The following is a 23,652-nucleotide window of genomic DNA, read 5'->3' as shown; positions in this document are numbered from 1 at the left end:
AACAGGAGATTCTCCTGTATGTAAATTGGATGGCGCTCGTCCCCCCTCCTTCCTGTCCCCTCCGAGGCTGCCAGAACTGAACGATAAATACGTTATATATCTTTTGTGGCCCCCCAATGAATCGCCGAGCGCCGCTCGAGGGGTTCATTGAGGGCCACAAAAGAGATATATATATATACAAATTTCCAGTGGGGCCATATTAAACCGGTACAAGGGCCGCAATTTGCCCATGGGCCGGACTTTGGACATTACTGCAGTAAAGGAACATCAGTAATTAACTCATGACTAAAGCCCAAAAGACACAAATAAAGGCAGCACCATTTGCTCAATTAGGTACTGGCCTTTCCTCACTCCAATCCTTTCAAAATAGAATTCTATTGATGCAACCTATATTACCTAAAAGTGATAACATTTGAGGGGACATACCCATTAAGTTGGTCATTCAAGGTGGATATGAGGTCATGGTGTTTTTCAGACTCTTGGGTCTGCTGATGTCGCATCTGGGAGACTTGTAACTGCAGTCGTTCATTTTCACCCTGAAACAAAAAGGAATTCAAAGTTCCTTTAAGCCTGGCCACAAAACAGCTCACAAGCCAAACATTTATCACCCGTGTTGCTGAAAATTGGGAAGTTCAAGAAACCGAGGAAAAGAGGCAACGTCCCGAGTGTAAACCCCTCACCAGACTACAGAACAAACAGGAGTACTCTTCACAATATTCAGAAGTTTCGAAAGGAAAAGTAATATAACTCCGTCATCTTTGACCAGGAAAATGGATGTAACCAGAACGGTTTGCAGTTCACACATCACACTTTAAAAAAATATAAACTGGGCAAACGCAATCAATTTTAAGAACATTTTAATACCACAAATTATCAAAATGTAAATCCAATCAAAACCACAAACTACTGTCTAGTCCTGAAAGACCATTCTTTGATCAAATATGCCATCCACATAGAGGGAAAAAAAGCCTTTAAAAAAGAGATGTGGTCACTTAGGCCCAGATTCTCGTAGATGGGCGTAAAACTGCGGCGGCGTAACGTATGTCATTTACGTTACGCCGTCACAAGTTTTACAAGCAAGTGCTTTATTCACAAAGAACTTGCCTGTAAAGTTGCGGTGGCGTAGCGCAAATCCCCCGGCGCAAGCCCGCCTAATTCAAATGAGCCGGGTAGGGGGCGTGGATCATTTAAATTAGGCGCGTTCCCGCCCTGAACGTACTGCGCATGGGCCGTCCGGAAAATATCCCAGGGTGCATTGCTCCAAATGACGTCGCAAGGACGTCATTGGTTTCGACGAGAACGTAAATGGCGTCCAGCCCTATTCACGGACAACTTACGCAAACAGCGTAAATTTTCAAATTTCGACGCGGGAACGACGGCCATACTTAACATTGACTGCGCCTCATATACCATGGGGCAACTTTACGCGTCGCAAATCTAACGTAAACGTCGTAACTTCACTGCGTCGACCGCGCGTACGTTTGGGAATTCATGTATTTTGCATACTCGTCAGGGAAAACGACGTCGGCGACACCTAGCGGCAAAAATAAAAAGTTGCATTTAAGATCGGACAGCGTAAGAGCCTTACGCCTGTCGGATCTAATGCTTATCTATGCGTAACTGATTCTATGAATCAGGCGCATAGATACGACGGCCGGACTCAGAGATACGCCGGCGTATCTTTTTTGAGAATCCGGGCCTTTGTTTTTTTCTATTAAACTTCACTAAATTGCCAATATTGGAAAAATGAAAAGTGCATCTCCATCAGCTATGAATAAGCACTGTATGAGAGTGTGAAACGCGTTAGCCCTTTTTCCTGATTTTTTGCTGTGACATCCATGTTGTGACCAGTTTTTATTAAAAGGAACAAATTTTTATTTTTGGAGTGCGGCCGTCCCGGTTCTTTCTTATACATTTTTGCATCTCCATCAATGTTTTGGATAGGGGTAGGAAATGGCTTCAATCTCTATGCTGGTGACAAGAAAAAATCTTCCCAAAGTAAGGGGAAAATCCACTCGTAGGCTGCTGTCCCCAACGGATGATTTTCTCTCCACTTCTGTACAGATGACGGCCTTATTATTTTAGACTTCCCCCATTTTCCTTTCTTTTTTATACTATTCTATAAATCAGCCTATCGTCTTATTTGACTTATTTACCCAACTATTTATTGCAATACGTTTCCATTTTCAAATTCATTTCGAATCAATTTGAAAAGAGTATATGAAACGAATGCGAATATACAAAATGAAATCCGAAAACGAATCATAACAAATATGACAAAAACTAAAATTATTAAACCCAATTACTTAAAAACAAAGTGTACAGCAGCGCTAAAATATGAAACAAACAATTGTAGAGATGAAACATAGCAAACATATTAAACATCAATATGTGTTAAACTCTTAAACATCAATATGTGTTAAACTCTTAAACACAGTAAACCAAAGAAAAAATGGTGTAGAAAAATAATGTGTAAAAGTCCACAAAGAAATCACAAAAAATAGTGCAAGAGATGTCAAAGTGCATGGAAGCGATCCTCCAAAGGGTGATAAGATCTCATTACCCTTTGGAGAACCGTTTCCATGCACTTTGGCATCTTTTGCATTCTTTTTTGTGATTTCCTTGTGGATTTTTACACATTTTTCTACACCATTTCTTCTTTGGTTTACTGTGTTAACTTTAAGAGTTTAACACCTTTTTAACACATATTGATGTATTGTACTTTTGCTATGTTTCATCACTACAATTGTTTCATATTTTAGCACTGCTGGTCTCTTCATTTTTAACCCCTTAAGGACCGCCGCAAGACTATTTACGTCGGCAGAATGGCACGGCTGGGCATATGGATGTACAGGTACGTCCCCCTTAAGAAGCCCAGCCGTGGGTCGCGGCACAGTAATCAGTGCATTTTTATAGCACTTTTCGCTGTGAAGATGACAATGGTCCCAAAAATGTGTCAAAGGTGTCCGATGTGTCCGCCATAATGACGCAGTCACAAAAAAAAAAAAAACACTGATTGCCGCCATTACTAGTAAAGAATTATTATTAATAAAAATGCCATATATAACTATCCCCTATTTTGCAAACGCTATGACTTTTGCGCAAACCAAACGCTTATTGCGATTTTTTTCACCAAAAATATGTAGAAAAATACGTATCGGCCTTTACCAGTACCACCACCTCCTGCAGGGCTTCCACCAGTACACAAAGACCAGGAGGGGCCCAACTAAAACATCCTATTTCTCTTCTGCCCCCCCTCCACCAAAATAATTCTGTTTGTTTGAAGTTTTGCTTTTAAAAAGATGTGTATTACTGCAGGTGCTCATATGCTTTTTGCACATACACAGGGCTTATGGCTTCAATATTTTTGGCAGTTAACAAGCACAACAATATTTCATGGTAGGCATGTTTGATTAAAGAGACGTTGTCCAATCTAAGCCGCTTGTCACAAAAACTCAGTTTTGATAGATAGCATCAAACGTGTTAGAAAAAAAGCACAGCAACACTCTACAGCCAAAAGTTTGTGGGGATCTGATCACCACATCTATATGAGCTTGTTGGACATCATTTTTTAAACCCATGGACATTAAAGTGAAAGGTCATGCTTTCAATCAACATTGATGACTTTTAATCCTTATGCTGCTAGAATTTGTAAATAAATAGGAAAGTGTACCATATTTACTTTTCTTACAATTCTTCAGTCACTTCCTGGTTTCTTGCCTAGTCAAATAGTGTTCTGGAGGGGGTTTCTTAGCCAAGCCCTCCTGCTTGTATGCCTGGGGCGGATGGATTCCAGAAAGTCAATGCTACATGAATCATCTTGCCCTTCCTCAAGATGGCCATGGCCAGAAATAAGGATGAGCTCTGGCGTGTTCGCATAGAACACGTGCAGAGCCCGCCAGGAAGTCGGCACCCGCGCTAATCGCAGCCAGGCAGACATTGTCCGATGCTCGGCTGCAGAGATCAGGAAATGTCTGCCTGGCTGTGATTAGCGCAGCGCGGGTGCCGACTTCCTGGCGGGCTTGGCACGTGTTCTATGCAAACACGCCGTAGCTCATCCTTAGCCAGAAATACTAGGGGAGTGTTTTTCAATGTGATTTCTTGTCAAAATTAAACATGGCGACATGGATTTTTTTAGGGGAATTTGCTTTGACTATTAAAAATGAATTAAATAGCATTTTTGCTTTGCGGTGCTCAGATGCAGTGTAGTTCTGCTTTATTATAGAGCTCTCTCTACACCACCTCTACCATTCAACACTGTTCCATGAGATTTTGAAGTGTTTGTGTTGGAATTTCTGACTATGCATTCAATACACCATATCTATGAGGTCAGGCACCGATTTTGGAAATGATGACTTGGCTTGAATTTGGCATTCCTGTTCATTTAAGAAGTGTTCAGTAGGGTTAAGGTTAGGACTCTTTGCTGTCCACTACAGTTACTCCACAAAAAAAATTGCCAAACCATATCCTTATGGACCTGGCTTCGTACACAGGGATACTATATTGAAGGTGGAACAGTAAAGGGTCTTCCTGCTGCCAGAAGGGTAAAAAAATGCACAATTGTCTAAAATGTCTCTGTATGATGTAGAATTAAGAGGATTCCTTCATTGGAAACACCAAAATGTAGTAATTTAAAGGGGCTTCCACATACTTTTGCTCATATCGTGTAGATGTGAGTAGCGAAGGGCCCACAAACTCTTGGCCATGAAGTGTATATGGAAACAGTGCATACGAGATAAGTGAGACACACACAGACCAAATAGTGTTACTTTCACCCTATACGCCAAACACACACCTTGGAGAAGGGAAGCGTCTCTTCATCTACATCAAATGTTACCTGTATTAAAAGGCGCGATTACAAGACAAAGAAAATGAGGCAGAAAGCTCAGCTAGTGATTGGTAACCTCAATTAGAGGAAAGGCAGGTATCGAAGGATACTTAAAGTAGAGCTTATAGGCAAAACATTTGTTTTTCTTTTGGATAGAGCAAGGGAGGGTTAAAACCTCAGACAGATTTTTGTTTTTCGCCATCTGTGTCTCACTGCAGAGATTTTCCTTCACTTCCTGTTCCATAGCCAGACAGGAAGTGAGAGGAAATCCCTGCAAATTAAGGAAATTCCTAGTGTCCCCATTGGAAGATTGCCCCTTTTTTTTACTGTTCTGGGGACAACCCAAAATTTGGGATTTTCTTCACTTTCAATAATGGTAAATAGTTGGGTCAAGTGGAATCTTGATATAGAGAGGTAATTTTTCCCGTAGGATTCTGATGCGCTTGACTAGTGCCAATTTAGACAGAAGCCAATTCACCTACCAGCATGTCTTTGGAGTGTGGGAGGAAACCGGAGAACCCGGGAGGAAAGCCATGCAGGCACAGGGAGAACATGCAAACTCCAGGCAGGGAGTCTCATGGTTGGGATTAAACCAGTGACCCTTTTTACCGCTAGGCAAGAGTGCTACCCACTACACCGGACAAATAGAGGGGGTAAACATCTAACAGGGGCACAGACTGTAATAATTGTAATAAAACCTGTCAAGCATTCTAATCCCTCTCCACTCTATCCAAAATAAAAAATAAATTGCCTTTAGGTATACTTTAAGCTAAAAGTGATGAACTATACAGTGATGCAATAGTAGGCCAAAACAAGCTCATTCTCAGTGTGGATAAAATCAAGGTGCATCATGCTCCAGATTACTCCTATCACAACCTCTATTGTGCACGATTGTTACAAAAACATACCTGTAAAGATTCAATACGAAGCTGCAGCTGTAGCCTGTCCTCTAGCTCCTGGCATCGCTCCTCCAGCGTCATGATCTGCTCCTGAAGCTGGTTTCTTTCCAGCTCTAGCTCTTCCACAACGGCACGCAACCCTAAAGAATTTAGAGGGCAAAAAATTCACATACAAGTACTCAAACTGTCATTGCATGTCTAACATCAGAGTTTAGGATTTCCTGTCCTAGAGACACAGCAGAAAGTAATAGAAGATATATTCAAAGCACAGAGATATTCCCTCAGAACAGTTCCAGTTTTTACCCAATTGTAAGATTTACCATCACCATCTGTTTCACTGAAAACACTACAATGTTGGTTATTCCAACATTTTCTGTATTTTTTTTTTCATAAAATAAGATTTTAATAACAAAGCAATTAACCCAAAAATTATTGTATTTTTAGCTACTTTTATTCTATTGTTTTTCAGCGCCACTATCCAATTTTTCAAAAATGTGTCCTAGCTAGAAATACACCACACTTTGATGGTGAACTAGCGCACAAGGCTAGATGTACCCCAAACCGGCTGCTTCTCCACAGTATTGTGTTTATTACTGAACTACTGGTTCTCTTTAAGAGACTTAAAGTTATTGTGAAGCTTTGTATTTTGTTTTAAATTAAAAAAATAATGCTTATGCTTACCCTGGTTTTGCACAGAGTAGCCCCGACCCTCTTCTCAGGGCCCCCGCTGCCGCCCCTGACTCCTCCCTCCCGCAGAGTGCCCCCATAGCAAGCCACTTTCGATAGGGTCACTTGTGTGTGATCCCTCCCGAGCCCCGCTTTGTGTCTCCATAAGACACACAGAGCACATCTTGGCCCCGCCCCTCAAGCTACTATTGCTGACCTGAAAATGCATTTCTTACGGGGAACCAACATGTAACCAGTAATTTCCGAACCTGCATGCTTGTGTTGATTTAGCAATTCACATTGAAGCCATTTGCTTTGCACACAAGATTGGATATTTTTAAAGGAAATGTCAGCAATGGCAGTTTGTGTAATTCTCACAAGACAAGTTTTTTTATTGTTCTCCACAAGTGACTGATCTCCCCGCTATGATGTCTTTGGCCCGGATTCAGATACAATTGCGTATCTATCGGCGGGCATAGCGTATCTCAGATACATTACGCCGCCGTAACTTAGGACGCAAGTTCCGTATTCAGAAAGAAATTGCGCCCTAAGTTACAGCGGCGTAGTGTAAATGTGTCGGCGTAAGCCCGCCAAATTCAAATGTGGATGATGTGGGCGTGTTTTATTTAAATTAATTGTGACCCCACGTATTTGACGTTTACGAACGGCGCATGTGCCGTCCGTGAACGTTTCCAAGTGCGCATGCTCCAAATTACACCGCAAACGGTCAATGCTTTCGACGTGAACGTAACTTACATACAGCCCTATTCGCGAACGCCTTACGTAAACGTCGTAAAATACGACGCTGTTCGTGTGTTTCCGACGTCCATACCCAACATGACTTACCCCTGCTTTATGAGGGGTAACTTTATGCTGGAAAAAGCCTTACGCAAACGACGTTAAAAAAATGCCTCGGGCGGACGTACGTTTCTGAATCGGCGTATCTACCTAATTTGCATATTCCTCACGTAAATCTACGGAAGCGCCACCTAGCGGCCAGCGTAAATATGCAGCCTAAGATACGATGGTGTAAGAGACTTACGCCAGTCAAATCTTAGGGAAATCTATGCGTAACTGATTCTACGAATCAGGCGCATAGATACGACCCCGCACACTCAGAGTTACGACGGCGTATCCGGAGATACGCTGTCGTAACTCCTATCTGAATCCGGGCCCTTAACTCCCAACAGATAGAGATGCATGGCACAAGTTTCAGCATTCGTGTGGACCAAAACCTGAAAGCAGTGCATCGGCATCCAAGACACATAGGTAGTTCACAAAGCTACAATCCTTTCCATGAATCAATACGTTATTATAAAATATTACATTAAAATAAAGCTTGCAACTCATAAGAACCAAAGTTTAGAAAGCCAATAAAAAGAACTTAAAGCCGCACATTTGCAAAGCAAATTGAACAGCAATCACAGAAGCATGCACAGAAAAGTATGAAGTGACTTACAATATATAGAATAAATTCCTTACATACAGTGAGAACTGAAAATATATAAAATATTGTGAACTTCTGCATCATTTCTATTACCGCTTTTGAAAGTTGTGTTTTATTAGGAGGACGTCCTGTGTAACATCACCTTACAGATTTTTCTGCAGAGGTGAGCTTGCCCTTTAAGCTAACCATAGATAGATCTCGGCCGGTTCAGCAGAGATTCAATCCGTCTATGGGCAGGCTGATTGTACCCTAGTTATTCCATTGACTGACTTGGGTACAACCAGCTTGTTGGATTATTAGCATGCGATTACTGCCAGCAGCTATAGCCACTAGCAGTAATTACTGTGTTCTCCAGGCAGGGGATGGAACCCCACGGGGAGAACATAAGAGCTCCGCAGGAGGTATTCCAACAACACTGACTGTGTTGATGGGGAAATTCAGATTCAATACGAAGCTGCAGCTGTAGCCTGTCCTCTAGCTCCTGGCATCGCTCCTCCAGTGTCATGATCTGCTCCTGAAGCTGGTTTCTTTCCAGCTCTAGCTCTTCCACAACCCTAAAGAATTTAGAGAGCAAAAAATTCACATACAAGTACTCAACTGTCATTGCATGTCTAACATCAGAGTTTAGGATTTCCTGTCCTGTCTTCTGTCCTGTAACCCTTGAATACTTGTCGCATAATCTATGGCCAGTTTTACCCTAAGACAGCCCATAGATGAGTACTTGATTCCCCCATCCACACACTCGATGTGGACGGGGGAATCCTCCCCGCTTTTAGCTATTGTACTCCAACAGTGGGGAGACTTCCCTCGCCATCAGAACACCACTGATCAGCACTGCCGGCTGTAGCTGGCAGCACCGATTGAGCAGGGAAAATCTGACAGTGCAGTTGCACAGAGGTCGATTGGCCTGGTGAACTAGTCAAAGTTTTATTCCATGTTCGGCCATCTTAACTTTTGGCATATTTCCTCTCATTTCCTGTAGCTTCGCCAAGACAGAAAGTAAAGGGACAGAGAAAACAAACTCCTGATAGAAATTTTAACCTTTGCCGACACTATCCAAAAACAAACAGTTTTGGCTGAATATAACTTTTCATGGTTGATACCTGAAACGGTGTCATGAAATCTTTAGGATTGTTATCAGTAATAAAGTAGGTTACAGAAACACAAACTTGCAAATCAAAATTACTGGCATTTTCTGCCTTGGGTGGATTTTTTTCTTGGAAAAAAATAATAATCAGGGGTGGGGGCGTTATTCGATCTGACTAGACCCCCAAGCTCCATAAATGTTACCCATCTGTCCTAATAAATTGTACTTTACCTTCACCGACACACAGAGAAGTGGAAACGTATTCAGCAGTGAGCACAGTGTACAACAGTGGAGACAAAACATTACCAGACCCACAAGAAACGCTGCATAATACCAATGAGCCAAACTAGGCAGTTCATCCAGCTTGCACATGCCTCAAAAAAAAAAAAAAAAAAGGAAAAAAAAAAAACAGAACAAAATGAGCAAAATCATATTCACAAAAAAAACTACTTTAAAGGGACACTATCGATTATCACTTTTCATACCAAAATTAGTACTATGGTTTGTCTATAAATGTCTATTTTGCATATTTTATATCTATTTCATTTCCCATTTGTTGTTTATTCAGAAGCCAACTCCCATAAAGCTAAAGACCCACCTCTTCTGAAAGATCTGTACTACTCTGGATGACAAGCGCCTTGAGGCGATTAAGTTCGCATTTGCTGCGCTATACAAGTTACTCACTCACTCACTCACTCATACAGCTGCTTAATGTTATTATTTCTTCCTTATAAAGGATGTAAGTTTATAAGTAAGAACACCAGAGACTATTGATCCAAGGTATATCCAGGATTGTTGTCGTGAAGAATTTTTTGGCCCTGTTGTTGCAAATAGACCTATGCTTTATAGTGTTTTTCACCCTATTAATCAATGTGGATATGGGGTTCTGTTTACGGAGGTTTTCAATGTATTTAATTTTTTTTCTAATGGTTGAACTCAATAGACCTTTGTCTTCTTTTAATTTATCACCATACTTTGTGGGACCTAAATCATATAATCTAGGACTGAGGACCTTCTTCCTTGCCAGTACAAACAATTCTTGCGTGACTTAAAAAGTATGTTAGGGCATAGAAACATTTGTAGTACAGCTCTGCAATGCATGCACATTTTTTATTTTTAATGTGGCTAGTACAGAGAAATAGACTCCTTTAACACTGGGGTGCAGGTGGCCTTGGTCAGTAAAGCGCCGATATTTTTAGCGGCGCTTTACCGTCATGTTTGCGGAGGTAAATCGGCCGCTAGCGGGGTTATTTTAACCCCTACTAGTGGGTTAAAAAACCACCTGCAAAGTGCCACTGTCTAGGAGAGTTTCTGGATGGATTGATCCACCCTGGTGTATGCATCTCTCCAGGGCTCAGAATAGAGGAATCCTCACTAACTTCACTAAAACAAAAAAGTGTTTTTAGATGTGTTAAGTAACCCACCACTGGAAGAATTACTACAAGCAGAAATGCATGGAAGGCCTAGTCACTAAACCTAACTTTCATATCTAAACATCTATGTTATTAACAAATCCCTAAAACATTAGATTTTTTATTTTTATATCAAATCTGATCTGCACTAAAGACATATATACTGCTAACTAAAATACGTATTTGTGTATGTATAGTAGTGCCAAATGTTTCCTTATTCTAGAGATAGTGTCCCTTTAAAATGTTAGAAACCAATACTTAACGAGCAGTTAGTTTACAAAAAAAAACCCAAACCAAAAAGGAGTGGACAAAAAAAAAGGCACGAGGTGACGCAGTGCATGCTCCGGCCCTTGTCTGCTGGGTGGGGACAGACAAGAGGGCAATAAACTGTCTAGTGGGGTCACACCTGAGTTAGGAGAACCGAATTCAGGCCACCAACCTCCCATGTTCTCGCCCTCTATGGTATCACCGCTCTCCATGGTAAGGCTCTGCTCTTGAAAACTCTTACGGCTATAATCGTATTCATCCTAAATTAAGCAGAAAATAGTTAGGTTTCAGACATAGTAGGCTCTACATGACAACAACAAAAAAAAAAAAAAGTAGGATTTGTTAAAATGATTGTGAGTATTTTTCTCCCTAGATTTATTGGTCATCCTCTTGCATCCTCTATAAGCCCACGTTTTTTTTTTTAGGTGAAATCAGGATGGATTTAAAATAGAATGTTATTGCACAAATAAAAAAGTCACTCTTTTCCCCCCCTTTAAAACTTTTATATTAGGATTTGCATTGTGCCAAGAGTTTGTGGAGCTCTTTACAACATGATAGCCTTACTATGTGTGAGCTTTAGCTTTCAAAGATGAAGAACTCCCTGGTGATCCTGCCAATCTTCAGGATCGTATATAAATATAGAGCTAGATTCAGGTAGCTGCACCTGATCTTACGGCGGCGTAGCGTATCTTATTTGCGCTACGCCGCCGCAACTTAAAGGAGTAAGTGCAGTATTCACAAAGCACTTGCTCCGTAAGTTGCGGTGGCGTAGCGTAAATGGGGCCGGCGTAAGCGTGCGTAATTCAAATGTCGGCGTATCTAGCTTTCTGAATACAGAAAGTAGATACGACGGCGCAGCTTTGAATTTACGTGGCGTATCTATGGATACGCCGGCGTAATTCTTTGCTGAATCTAGCCCATAGTATGTTGACATCTGTAATGCTCTTTGGATGTTACATTTTGAAAGAAGCTGGATGCCAGCAGTAGGACGGTGGCAGAGGCCATGTTGGTACACCCCGCACTGCTCGGCACGTTAATCCTTTAGGCTTTCAAAATTAATCATCAAAACAGCATCACAGATGTCAATATACTACATTTATTTACATACACTCACTTTATTGCTAAAATTACTGTGAAATTCAAGAGGTAGCTGGGTCTAGTAAGATGTCCGCTGCCTTCTTCTGACTGCAGGTGTTCTGTCAGATGAGCAAACCTAGTAGCGGTGAAATGCATGCGCAGCTGATGGAACATCAATTCCGTTACCTAATCCGACTGGGTTGCCGATTCTGGCGGGGTGCCGAATTTGACAAAAACCTGCATTCAAGAGCGAAGGGGCAAATAGACTCCAGAAAGTAAATGCAACATGAATCATCTGCCCTTACTCAAAATGGCCATGGCTAGAAATGCAAAGATGTGTTTTTCAAAGTGATTTCTCAGCAGAAGAATGGAGACATGGATAGATAGGCAAGTTTGCTTTGAATATTAAAAATGAATTAAAGTGTTTTTGGTTTGTGGTGCTCAGGTGCAGTGTAGTTACGCTTTAATTTGTGAGACTTTGCAGGGGGACCAAGGGAAAATAAGTGCAGATGCGCATATTTTTGTAAATCAGTGGCCACAATCTCAACTTAGAGAGTAGCCAGGAACACAGAATGACATGTACTTTGCTCTGCGTTAAGTACAGGCATTTTTTTTTATTTTTTTTAGGCCAGATCAGGTTCATTTTAACATTGTGTGCAAGGGTTAAAGTGTTACTAAACCCACAACAGTAAAATAAGTCTGTATATGCAGTAAAGCATGCTTGATATAGTCACTGTGAAACCTAAGGGGTTAATCCTCTGCATTGTGTAAAAAAAAAGGCTGTTTGATCCTGTCTTCGCTGATCCTCCCCTTCTTCCACAGACCCAAATCCATCTCCTGATAGAACAGAGCCTTGGGGGCAAGCTGCACATGCTCAGTTTGGTGCGTATTGCTAGAGAGCTTTATTTTTTTTCTTGGGAGAGTGCATGTGATCAGCACAGGGCCAATCAGCACTGTCCAGGCAGAGGGTCAGGGGTTCTGCAGCCTCATAGGACAATCACGGGAGAATGAAAACTCCTCCTAGAAGCTCTCACATGACTGCCAACTGCTGATGAGAAAAGGTATTTAGCAGTTTATATTTACTAAAATAATTGCATTTCCATGTTCTGTGTACTGTGGGAGACCAGATATAGTGAATGCAGGGCCCTGAGTTTAGTAACACTTTATAGCAGCAAACAAGTATTCTTGCGCATAAGTGTGATGTCTAGTGTTCAAAGGATAATTTCTCAGGCCGTGCTGCCCTCCAGGATAGGGGTAGCCTAGCAGCCAAAAGAAGAGTAAAGAAAATAGAGCGCACCGGCCTTGTGCATTATCCTTAGTAAGTCTATTGATAAAAACAGATAAAAAGCTATTCGCAAACATGTGAAGAAAATTTCCTTAAAGCGGGGGTTCACCCTAAAAAAAAAAATATTTTTTTTCTACCATGTCATCCAGCATACTAGCGCGAGCTACAGTATGCCTTTATTTAATTTTTTTGCGCCGTACTCACAGTTTAATCCGGTAGTTAAGTTTCAGACTCCCCGCGGGGAATGGGCGTTCCTATGCAGAGGGGAACATGATTGACGGCCGGCTATGGCACGTCACGCTTCCCGAAAATAGCCGAAATAGGACTTGGCTCTTCACGGCGCCTGCGCAGTCAGCTACTAGTCTGTGCGCAGGCACCGTATAGCGCCGTGAAGAGCAGAGTCCTACTTCGGCTATTTTCGGGAAGCGTGACGCGCCATAGCCGGCCGTCAATCATGTTCCCCTCTGCATAGGAACGCCCATTCCCTGCGGGGAGTCTGAAACTTAACTACGGGATTAAACTGTGAGTACGGCGCAAAAAAATTAAAATAAAGGCATACTGTAGCTCACGCTAGTATGCTGGATTTCATGATAGAAACTTGTTATTTAGGGTGAACCACCGCTTTAATATAAGCCACCTAGTCATGGGCAATCAGTCTAGGTATCGAACGTCTCCAGATGGTGAAGGAGAGGACATCAGGACCACTGCTTACTGACGCGTTTCAAAGGGATACTTTCTTCCTCAAAGCCTCCAAGGAAGGTGGTGTCCCTTCGAAACGCGTTAGCCAGCAGTGGTCCTAATGTCCTATCCTTCAGCATCTGGAGACCGTCGATACCTAGACAGATTACCACGACTAGGTGACTTATATTGAGGAATATCACTTTACATGTTTGCGAGTAGCTTTTTATCTGTTTTTATCAATAAATTTACTGAAGGATAATGCACAAGGTGCGTCCTCTTTTCTTTACTCTTCTTTAGTAACACTTTAAGCATGTTTTAAGCAAGACAGAGAATGTAAAAACTGACCTGCAGTTTGGCGACTTCTCTGCTTCCTTTCCTCCGCGGTGGTCTCATTTTCCCCGCTGCGCTCAGCTCCTCCTCCAGTTCCACCTGCCCTGAGTCCATGGCTGGATCGGAGCAGCCAGGAAAGAACCAGTCATCCTCAATCAGTTTTGTGCCACAGGAAAAGCAGTATTTTTTTTTTTTTTTTTAACATCAAAGCTCAACCAGCCCACGCTACCAACCCCAGCACATTCATCTTGTGAGTTTCCCCCTAGCCACACAGCACACTACACAAGTCACCAAAGAGCTCTTTGACAAAACCGTGCCACATTTTGCCAAACAGCAACCTGGACTTGCCTTGCAAAAACGGTTAACCACGTGCACATTAAATAATCCAGTCAATTAGAGGGAAGTACACAGGATCAGATCAATACAGATGATTATTCAGCATCGTATGCACATAAAAAATAAATCATTTTTAGTGCAGCAAACAATGTCTGTTAATTCAGAGGAAGTCACATGACTGGGATACAAGGCGTCAAACAATGCAATTACTGGATAACAATTGGATTCATTTGTGATGGAAATAACTATAGATCATTTCAAAGTCACACGTTAGCAGTAAAAAGTGAATTTTGTTGGAGAAAAAAATTCTACAATGGTAGAAAGTACATTCCCATCTGTTTTGTGATCTGACAAAATATTAATCTGATGAGTAATATTTATCATGCAAAGCTCGGGGGAAACAAATTACTGAAACAGAAGCGAGATGTGCTTTGCTTGGTTCAAGCACCAGTAGAGCAGCGTCTATCTAAAGCGATCTTACTTGCAAATAAACCCCCACCCAATCATATTACTATTGTGACACAGAAACTTGGCCGTCTTGCCAATTATTTAAGAAAAAATGAAGGGAGGATTATAACCCTTGTCAGTTTTTTTTTTCTGCCATCTGTGTCCTATTACGGAGATTTTCCTTCATTTTCTGTCCCAAAACAGGATGTGAGCGGAAATACCTGGTTTTCACCAGCACTAGTGTCCCCATTGGAAGATTTCCCCACCATTTCTGTTCTGGGGACAGCTCAAAATATGGATGACCAGGTTTTTCATCTCAGCCAATCAGAAGAAGCCTTTAATGATTGATAAAAATACAAGGCTTGCTATGAATGGCTCAGGAGTGCTCAACTCAACTTGATTATGTCCTGGCAGCAGGCAGGAAGCCCCCCACAATGCTGCTGGAACACAGCGCTGTATACTGTATGTAGCTTAAGATACATACAGTTTATAGTGCACTGACAGCAGGTCCATCACCTAGTAAAGGAAAAAGGTTCATTTGGTCCAAACAAATAATTTAAAGTGTAAGTATACATGGAGTTAAAGGCCAAGTTCACCTTTGGAACATGTTGCATGTTCAACCCGTATTTAGGGTGGAACATTTAGCATATTCCAGCTCGTGCCTCTTCTCCCCCCTATGTCCCCCTCCCTGTGACAGTGGACGGGAGATCCTCTCCCTGCACCTGCTGTCACAATTTAAAAATAGTGCAGCTTTGCGGGGCTTTGCCCACACGCATACAGCTGCATCATTCATTCAGAGTTCTGTGAATTAATGAACTACAAGTACCATCGGCCACCAAGGCCGACGGCTTGTCGTTCTCAATACACAGAGGATGCTGGTAAGTGTCCTTGTAGTTCATCGATTCTTTCTGTAATTCAGTAACTACCTGCCTGTATCAGAGACAGTGTACTGAGAGTCTGAAGGCTCCTGCCATTGCACCTGCAATCTGCCGATTGTTGGTGCAATGCTTTACAGGCGCCAGTATAAAAAAGTAATAAAAGCACATTTTACTACTTGCAAAAAGATGTGCTTTTTTTTTTAAAGGGAAGGGGAACTTCTTTTAAGTGGTTGTAAACCTGAACAAAGCACATATATGTTGTGTACTTGTCTATCTCCAAAGCTCTAAGTGTCATTTCTCTCTGGTGCCTTGTTCCTTCAACACAAGATACATTTGTGACAGGGAGGAGAGCTCAGCGCACGGCTTGTCTATTCAGAACACAGCTCTGCATGTTCCTTCGTTCCTGTGCTGTATGTGGAGGCGGGGTGTCCCTTTCCTCCAATCAGGTCTTACACACTAACTGCAGCTCTCCACCCCCTCCTCTCTGTTCATCACAGATGCAGAAGGATTTTATAACAAATCTATCCTTTGGAAAGGGTTGTAGAGAATTAGAAGACTGCAGATAAACAAGTAAAACCTATACAGGAGCATGTGTTTCATCTCTGTCTATCACCTGAAGCTATTCACTCCACTGAGTATATAAGAGGGCTTACAACCACTTTAAGCCAGCCATAGATGGATTACAATTTCAATCAGTCTATGGGCAGGCTGGCTGTACTGAAGTTGATCCATCAAATCGACTTGAGTACAACCATCATGTCTAAAATTAAATTGTCTTGAATCTACTGGCAGAATTAACAGGCAATAAAACTGTTACAGATGGGACTCAAACAAAAAAAAAACTGCTGTGTCAATGAAAGTCTGCATTATAAATGCAATTTTTTTTTTTTGCCCATAGATACACTTCAAAGAAGCATGGGAATTTTATTTTATTTATTTTATAATTATTCGATTTACCTAGGTGGATACAGCATTGGTCCGATACTGCATCTGTCCCACACCTATGCATTTGTAGCGCTTTTTGCAGATTTGCACTACAGAACGTGTTCCATAGGAAACCATGTTAAATGGACTGTAGTGCAAACCTGCAAAAAGCGCTAAAAATGCATTAATTGTGAATCAAGCCAAAGGCCCCATACACACTATTAGAAATTCTGCAGATTTTTGTCTTCAGATTTACCAAAACCATTTAGTGCAAGGACCTGCCTGATTGCATACAAATTAAAACGCTTAAGGTTTGACCTCATATTATATGGTTTTAGTAAATCTGAAGACAATCTGCAGAAAATCTAGTGTTATAGGGTCTAAGACTGAGAACCAAGCGATGGACAGACTCCTGCAGACTTTCCTTCAGCTCTATGTCCATACTTCTGGTAATGGAGCTGGAGGAAGTGTCAGTGGACTACGAGTGCGATCACCACTTTTGTGTTCCATTGATAACTAAAAGTCTCTCTGGTGAGGTGGCAGATAGGATTTGTAGTTTATTCATTCACAGATCTCTGTGAGTGAATAACGCAGCTGTGCAAAATTCTAAAAGTGAGAGCAGCTGCTGGGGAGAAGAACCCCCAGGCTCTATAAGAGGGGGCAAGGTCACTTGGCACCAGGTTACACGCTAAATATGAGTGTGAAATATAACATGGTATAAAATTTGGACTGGCTTTAAATATACAGAGTTTACACGTAGGTGTCCAGTAGACTTAGATGAGACATCTATAACTGTACTGATACAATATGCTGAACATCAATTTATTTTGAAATAGCAGAATAATTGTATTGATACCAAATCAGGGAACAAAACTGCTGCCACATGTACCTGCAGACCAGACAGCTGGTCCTGAGATGAATCAAAAAGTTCTTCCCTTAAAATTATAGCTGAACTCAGCGGCTGCACAAATCTCGCTTCTGCTTTTAAAAATGGATGCAGACTTAAAAGTGGTTCTCCAACAGAATTGTTGTGCATGGCCTCCTTATTTTCATAAGTGTCGGTGTTCTGTCGAGAAGTGCCCCCTATCGAAAAATCCCCGGCCAGAAACTGCGAATGCGCCGACCAAATAGCCGTCATTGTGCCACACGCTCCTGATGCTCGTACAAGTCTGGAAGAGGTCTCCATGAAGGGGGCAGAGGTCTCCATGAAGGGGGCAGAGGTCTCCATGAAGGGGGCAGAGGTCTCCATGAAGGGGGCAGAGGTCTCCATGAAGGGGGCAGAGGTCTCCATGAAGGGGGCAGAGGTCTCCATGAAGGGGGCAGAGGTCTCCATGAAGGGGGCAGAGGTCTCCATGAAGGGGGCAGAGGTCTCCATGAAGGGGGCAGAGGTCTCCATGAAGGGGGCAGAGGTCTCCATGAAGGGGGCAGAGGTCTCCATGAAGGGGGCAGAGGTCTCCATGAAGGGGGCAGAGGTCTCCATGAAGGGGGCAGAGGTCTCCATGAAGGGGGCAGAGGTCTCCATGAAGGGGGCAGAGGTCTCCATGAAGGGGGCAGAGGTCTCCATGAAGGGGGCAGAGGTCTCCATGAAGGGGGCAGATGTCTCCGTGAAGGGGGCAGATGCCTCCATGAAGGGGGCAGATGCCTACATGAAGGGGGCAGATGCCTACATGAAGGGGGAAGTATTTTTAATAAAGGGCAGGGCTGCTAAGATGGGGGCAGAATTCCTAAAAAAAGCTAACACAAGAAATGATGCCCCCTTTCATGTAGACATCCGCCCCTCACAGGCGCCCATCAAGAACAAATCTGGCCCTTGCAGACCTGTACGAGCATCGGGAGCCTGTGGCACAATGTCGCCTTTTGTGCGCAGGCGACGTCTACAGCTAATCGTAAACTCAGCTGCTCGGCGGCTCCGTTCTGCGCAAGCGCCACGCCTGCGCAGTTCCGTCCGGGCATTTTTCGACAGGACATCAGATCAGATGACACAAATTATAAAATAAAGTCAGACATCAAGGTCTCAGGGCAATACACCAGATTCAAATTTAAAATTTAATTGACAGACTCTTTTGTTAGAGAATCACACTGCATGATTTTATACTCCCCAGCAAGCACAATCGATTCATACCAAGAAGACAAGACAGGGATGAGTTGGAAAAACTAGAAGTTAGACAAAATCATAAATTGAGGACAAAGAACTGGTTAGGGTGTTAAACAGAAAGGTAAAAAAAAAAAAAGAAGCAGACTTGTGTGCCGTGGCCAGCTCTGCACTGCTGGCTGTTTCCCACTCCAGATAACACTCCAGGGGGAACACATCAGCAGTACAGCACCAGCCAGCTTGATGAGAAGGAACCTGCATGCACAAAACTGATGGGAAACTATGTTCTCGGTGGCTGACCAAATCACAGTGTGGGGTAGAAGGATGGAGTGGAGCAATGCTGAGCGTTTGGGCTCATTTAACGGTGAAACAAAAAAATAAAAAAATAAAAAAATAAATGGGAGTCATGCTTGTTTCTAACAGCTATACCAACAAGATCTATATATTAGTTATTGATACACTACTGTGGATTCTACTAAGTGTGATAAAGGTGGATTTCTTAAGAGATAACCTGTCCATTTTAAAAATATCTTCATCAATGTGATACAAATTTCTAAACCTGAAGCCTCACGAAAGCTGCCCTGACTTTTGGCTATGGATTTTTATCGACAGTACCAATTATAGGACATGCAATACAATGATCTTCCTACTAAATTCCTTCAATCCACCTCAGAAAGCCATCTTCTAAAACGCTAGAAGGTATGTCTAAAGCCAACGTTTATTTTCATTTTTAATAGAGTAAGGAATGGTAGATTTAAAGGGCACAAGTGAATGTGGCTCTGTAATCTTTAATAAACCATTGTACAGTATGGATAGCTGGGCTGGAGTGCAAGTAAGAAGCAGCACAAAGAGCCAACTAGGTAACGTGCTCACAATCGGCATGCTCATAGAAGGGGAGTGCTAGAGAGACAAGGGCATAACTGTGCTGCTTCTCCGTGTACTGTCCAGTCACAAGCCGGATGTGGTTCCAGGACAACCTGGAATCAGAGGTGCCCAGATCGAATGTTGCTGGTTATGTGAGGACATCCAGTGTCAAAAATACTGTAGGATCAAAAGGTGAGCATTACAGCCAAAGTTGATTTAAATTTATTTAATTTTTTTAATGGGCCGTTTGCTTTTATCCTATTATTTTTGGCTGTAGTATTGCTTTAAAAGTCCTGTCAGGTTGTGTCATATTGTACCCACAGCCCCATACACAACAAACTGATGCCCATTTTTTTCTGCTTTCAAAAGATCGACTTCAGGGACAACATGTTTAGTTGCTGCATAATATACCCCACTAAATTTCAGCTGCCATTGTATTTGTCATTCACTTAACCTGCCAGTGGTGATAATGTTATGGCTGACTGGTGTAGTTACTGAGAGACTGAACCACATGCTGGTAGTCATATCACAAGAGATTTTTAGTAGCATAATCGGGCTACTAAAATCACTAGGCTGATGGAACCAATGGCTCCTTATGGTGTAAACTACGCACATAGCATGTAGTAGCAACCTGTATTAATCAATCACACATAACTGATTTCTCCCTTATTCCTGTATGACATTAGTTGGCTTAGCCCCGGGGCTATACAGCTGTGACCAAAAGCTTTGATAATGACACAAATATACATTTTCACAAAGTCCGCTGTCTCAGTTTTTATGATGGCAATTTGCATATACTCCAGAATGTTATAAAGAGTGATCAGAGTGATCAACGGGAGCTGCAGTGGCTCAACGCGATTGGCACTGCGCTGACAAGCCATTCACCTCTGCAGCTAGGGGTTTGGATCCCGGTCTCGGCTACATGTGAATTGAGTTTGGTGGTCTCAGCCTGGCTCCGGGTGGGTGTGCTATGCGAAGTAAGCCTGCGCTTAGTACGCCCACCCCCCCCCCCTCCCACAAAAACCACCACACTTACACGCACTCGAAATTGGGTTAACATGCACGCACTTTGACCATGCGGTCTCTAAAAAGAGAGGCGAAGGACTAATGGGGCTGGTTTAGCGGGCTAGATCCTCTCACTCCCTTATAGGGAGTCCCTCTGCCCCGTTGGGCTTCAAAGTGGAGCAGGTATGGCGGGGCTGTGTGGGAGGACCCCCCTCACACACCTGCCATTGCCAACCGGGGCATGGAGAAAGGTGGCAGATTGACTCTGGGGGAGGCCTGCCTACTCCCAACTCCTGCAGTCTGGCTCCTCTCTCGAGTACACGCACAAACATACACTTTAAAAAAATAAAATAAAGAGTGATCAGATGAAATGGAATGAATTGAAAAGTCCCTCTGCATGAAAATGAACTTAATCCCATAAAAAACAACATTTCCACTGCATTTCCGAAGCACAGCTTCAGGGTGCCCAAGAAAGTCCAGCAAGCACCAGGACCGTCTCTCCTACAGATGATCCAGCTGTGGGATCGAGACATCACCAGTGCAGGGCTTGCTCAGGAATGGCAACAGACAGGTGTGAGTACATCTGAATGCACAGTGAGGAGAAGACTTTTGGAGGATGGCCTGGTGTCAAGAATGGCAGCAAAGAAGACACTTCTCTCCAGGAAAGACCACCAGGAACAGACTGATATTGTGCAAAAAGTGCAGGGATTGGACTGCGATAAAGTCATTTTCTCTGATGAATCCCCTTTCCGATTGTTTGGGGCATCCAGAAAAAACCCTGTCCTGAGAAGAAAAGGTGAGCGCCACCATCAGAGTCCTGTGTCATGCCAACAGTAAAGCCATTCAATATGTGGGGGCTTCTCAGCCAAGGGAGTGGGGGGGCTCACTCACAATTTTGCCTGAGAACACCGCCATAAATAAAGAATGGTACAAAAACATCCTCCGAGAACAACTTCTCCCAACCAGTCAAGAACAGTTTGGTGAGGAACAATGCCTTTTCCAGCACCTTGCCATACGGCAAAAGTGATAACTAAGTGGCTTTGGGAAGAAAACATCAAAATTTGGGGACCATAGCCAGAAAACTCCCCAAACCTTAATCCAAGTGAGAACTTGTAGTCAAACCTCAAAAGGCGTGTGAACAAGAAAAAAAAAAAAAAAAACAAAACACAAATTTTGACAAACTCCAAGCATTGATTATGCAAGAATGGGTGGCCATCAGCAGGATGTGACCCAGAAGCGGATTAACGCCATGTCAGGGAGAATTGCAGAGGTCTTGAAAAAGAAGGGTCAACACTGCGAATATTGCCTTGTTGCATAAACTTAATATAACTATCAATAAAAGCCTTTGCCACTTATGAAATGCTTGGAATTATACTTCAGTATAATCTGACAAAAAGATCCAAAAACACTGAAGCAGCAGACTTTGTGAAAATGTAAATTTGTGTCATTCTAAAAATAATTTGGCCATGGCTGTACACTCCCAGCCCCACTATGCTTCTGCTTTGATATTCACCCCAGCAGAGCGGATAAAGAATAACAAGAAAAACACAGAAAATAAAGTCTTGTAAATGCCAAGTCTTCGTGAGCTGACCCTGCATGTGGATCTTGTCAAATCAGTGAGTTGCCTATACTATCTATACAGACTGGGTCTCAGATGTTATGTTATTTGCCTAAAGTAGCAAAATGAGAAAAAGCAGCTATTTATTATATGCTACTCGGAACAAAAAACTACCTTTAGCGTAAGCTGCACGTCCGTTTAGTAATTGATATTCCTAGTGATTTTAGCAGCAAGACGTGTTCGGTGTAGCGCAAGCTTTAGGCTACTGCTCAGCCTCTGCGTTGACTCTGCATAAAGCGATGCCAGGCAGCTGATGATTTTATAAAATGGCTTTGCCGAAAGGAGGATAAAGGAGGCACGTAGAAGGCTTGTTCTAAGAGGCTCTATGCATGGGTGCTCAATCTGTGGCCCTCCAGCTGTTGCGGAACTACAAGTCCCATCATGCCTCTGCCTTTGGGAGTCATGCTATCAGCCTTGCAATGCCTCATGGGACTTGTGGTCCTGCAACAGCTGGGGGGCCACAGGTTGAGCATGGGTTAGATTTTAAGCCAACAATTGGGCCAGGGGTTTCTATTGAAACATTAGTTTTGCATACATTATATATATATTATATATATATATATATAAATAAAAGAATATTGAATAACGAGCATCAGACCGATTAATGAATAGTATCTTAAAGGTGACAGGGCCTCTTATGAAGCAGACCTTGGTATCCTACAGGTGATTTAGTGAAGGCAGACCTAGAAATAGGAAGTATTAGAAAACTGGCAGTACGTGTTAAAGCCCCAGCACCACAGTTATGTTGATTTTTGCATTAAGAAATTAGGCGATTATGATCATAAATAAGTTCTATACATAAACAACCCTTAAAATCATTCATTTGATTAAAGGGGTTGTAAAGGTAATTTTTTTCCCCTAAATAGCTTCCTTTACCTTAGTGCAGTCCTCCTTCACTTACCTCATCCTTCCATTTTGCTTTTAAATGTCCTTATTTCTTCTGAGAAATCCTCACTTCCTGTTCTTCTGTCTGTAACTCCACACAGAAATGGGAGGCTTTCTCCCTGGTGTGGAGTGTCATGCTCGCCCCCTCCCTTGGACTACAGGAGAGTCAGGACGCTCTCTACATTGAAGATAGAGAAAGGAGCTGTGTGTTAGTGGGCGTCTTGACTCTCCTGTAGTCCAAGGGAGGGGGTGAGCACCACACTCCACACCAGGGAGAAAGCCTTGCATTACTGTGTGGAGTTACAGACAGAAGAACAGGAAGTGAGGATTTCTCAGAAGAAATAAGGACATTTAAAAGCAAAATGGAAGGATGAGGTAAGTGAAGGAGGACTGCACTAAGGTAAAGGAAGCTATGTAGGGAAAAAAAAAATTGGACCTTTACAACCCCTTTAAGTTTTTGTACTAGACTTTTTTGATGCTGGCAGCTATTTCTTTGTCATTATTATTCTCTTGTTCTTTTGGTTATTCTGTGATTATAAAAGACGTCACAGTTGGTTCTAGCGCAGCGTTAGCCCTCGGGCTCGCTTTTTCTTCAATAGCTGGAACACATTTCACACTAACCCT

The 23,652-nt window shown here is 42.5% G+C and overlaps 1 protein-coding gene across 4 annotated transcripts in view; it reads right to left on the bottom strand.

Moving 5' to 3' along the window:
• The window catches only part of LOC120917096 (golgin subfamily B member 1-like), a 108,345-nt gene that overhangs the window by 42,662 nt on the left and 42,031 nt on the right, over positions 1-23,652 (bottom strand). For 2 of the 4 annotated variants that reach the window (XM_040328109.1, XM_040328112.1), the window contains exons 15-18: positions 13,995-14,139; positions 10,746-10,866; positions 5,737-5,867; positions 427-536 (exon numbers count right to left, since the gene is read on the bottom strand). In XM_040328109.1, coding sequence (XP_040184043.1) covers positions 427-536; positions 5,737-5,867; positions 10,746-10,866; positions 13,995-14,139 — 507 coding nt within the window. The remainder of the gene's footprint in view (positions 1-426; positions 537-5,736; positions 5,868-10,745; positions 10,867-13,994; positions 14,140-23,652) is intronic. The other 2 variants (XM_040328110.1, XM_040328111.1) reach the window with 2 other exon arrangements.

This window comes from Rana temporaria, chromosome 11 (assembly GCF_905171775.1).
Source record: "Rana temporaria chromosome 11, aRanTem1.1, whole genome shotgun sequence".
NCBI classification, from domain to species: Eukaryota; Metazoa; Chordata; class Amphibia; order Anura; family Ranidae; genus Rana; species Rana temporaria.
This window is presented reverse-complemented; position numbering and strand designations above follow the sequence as displayed.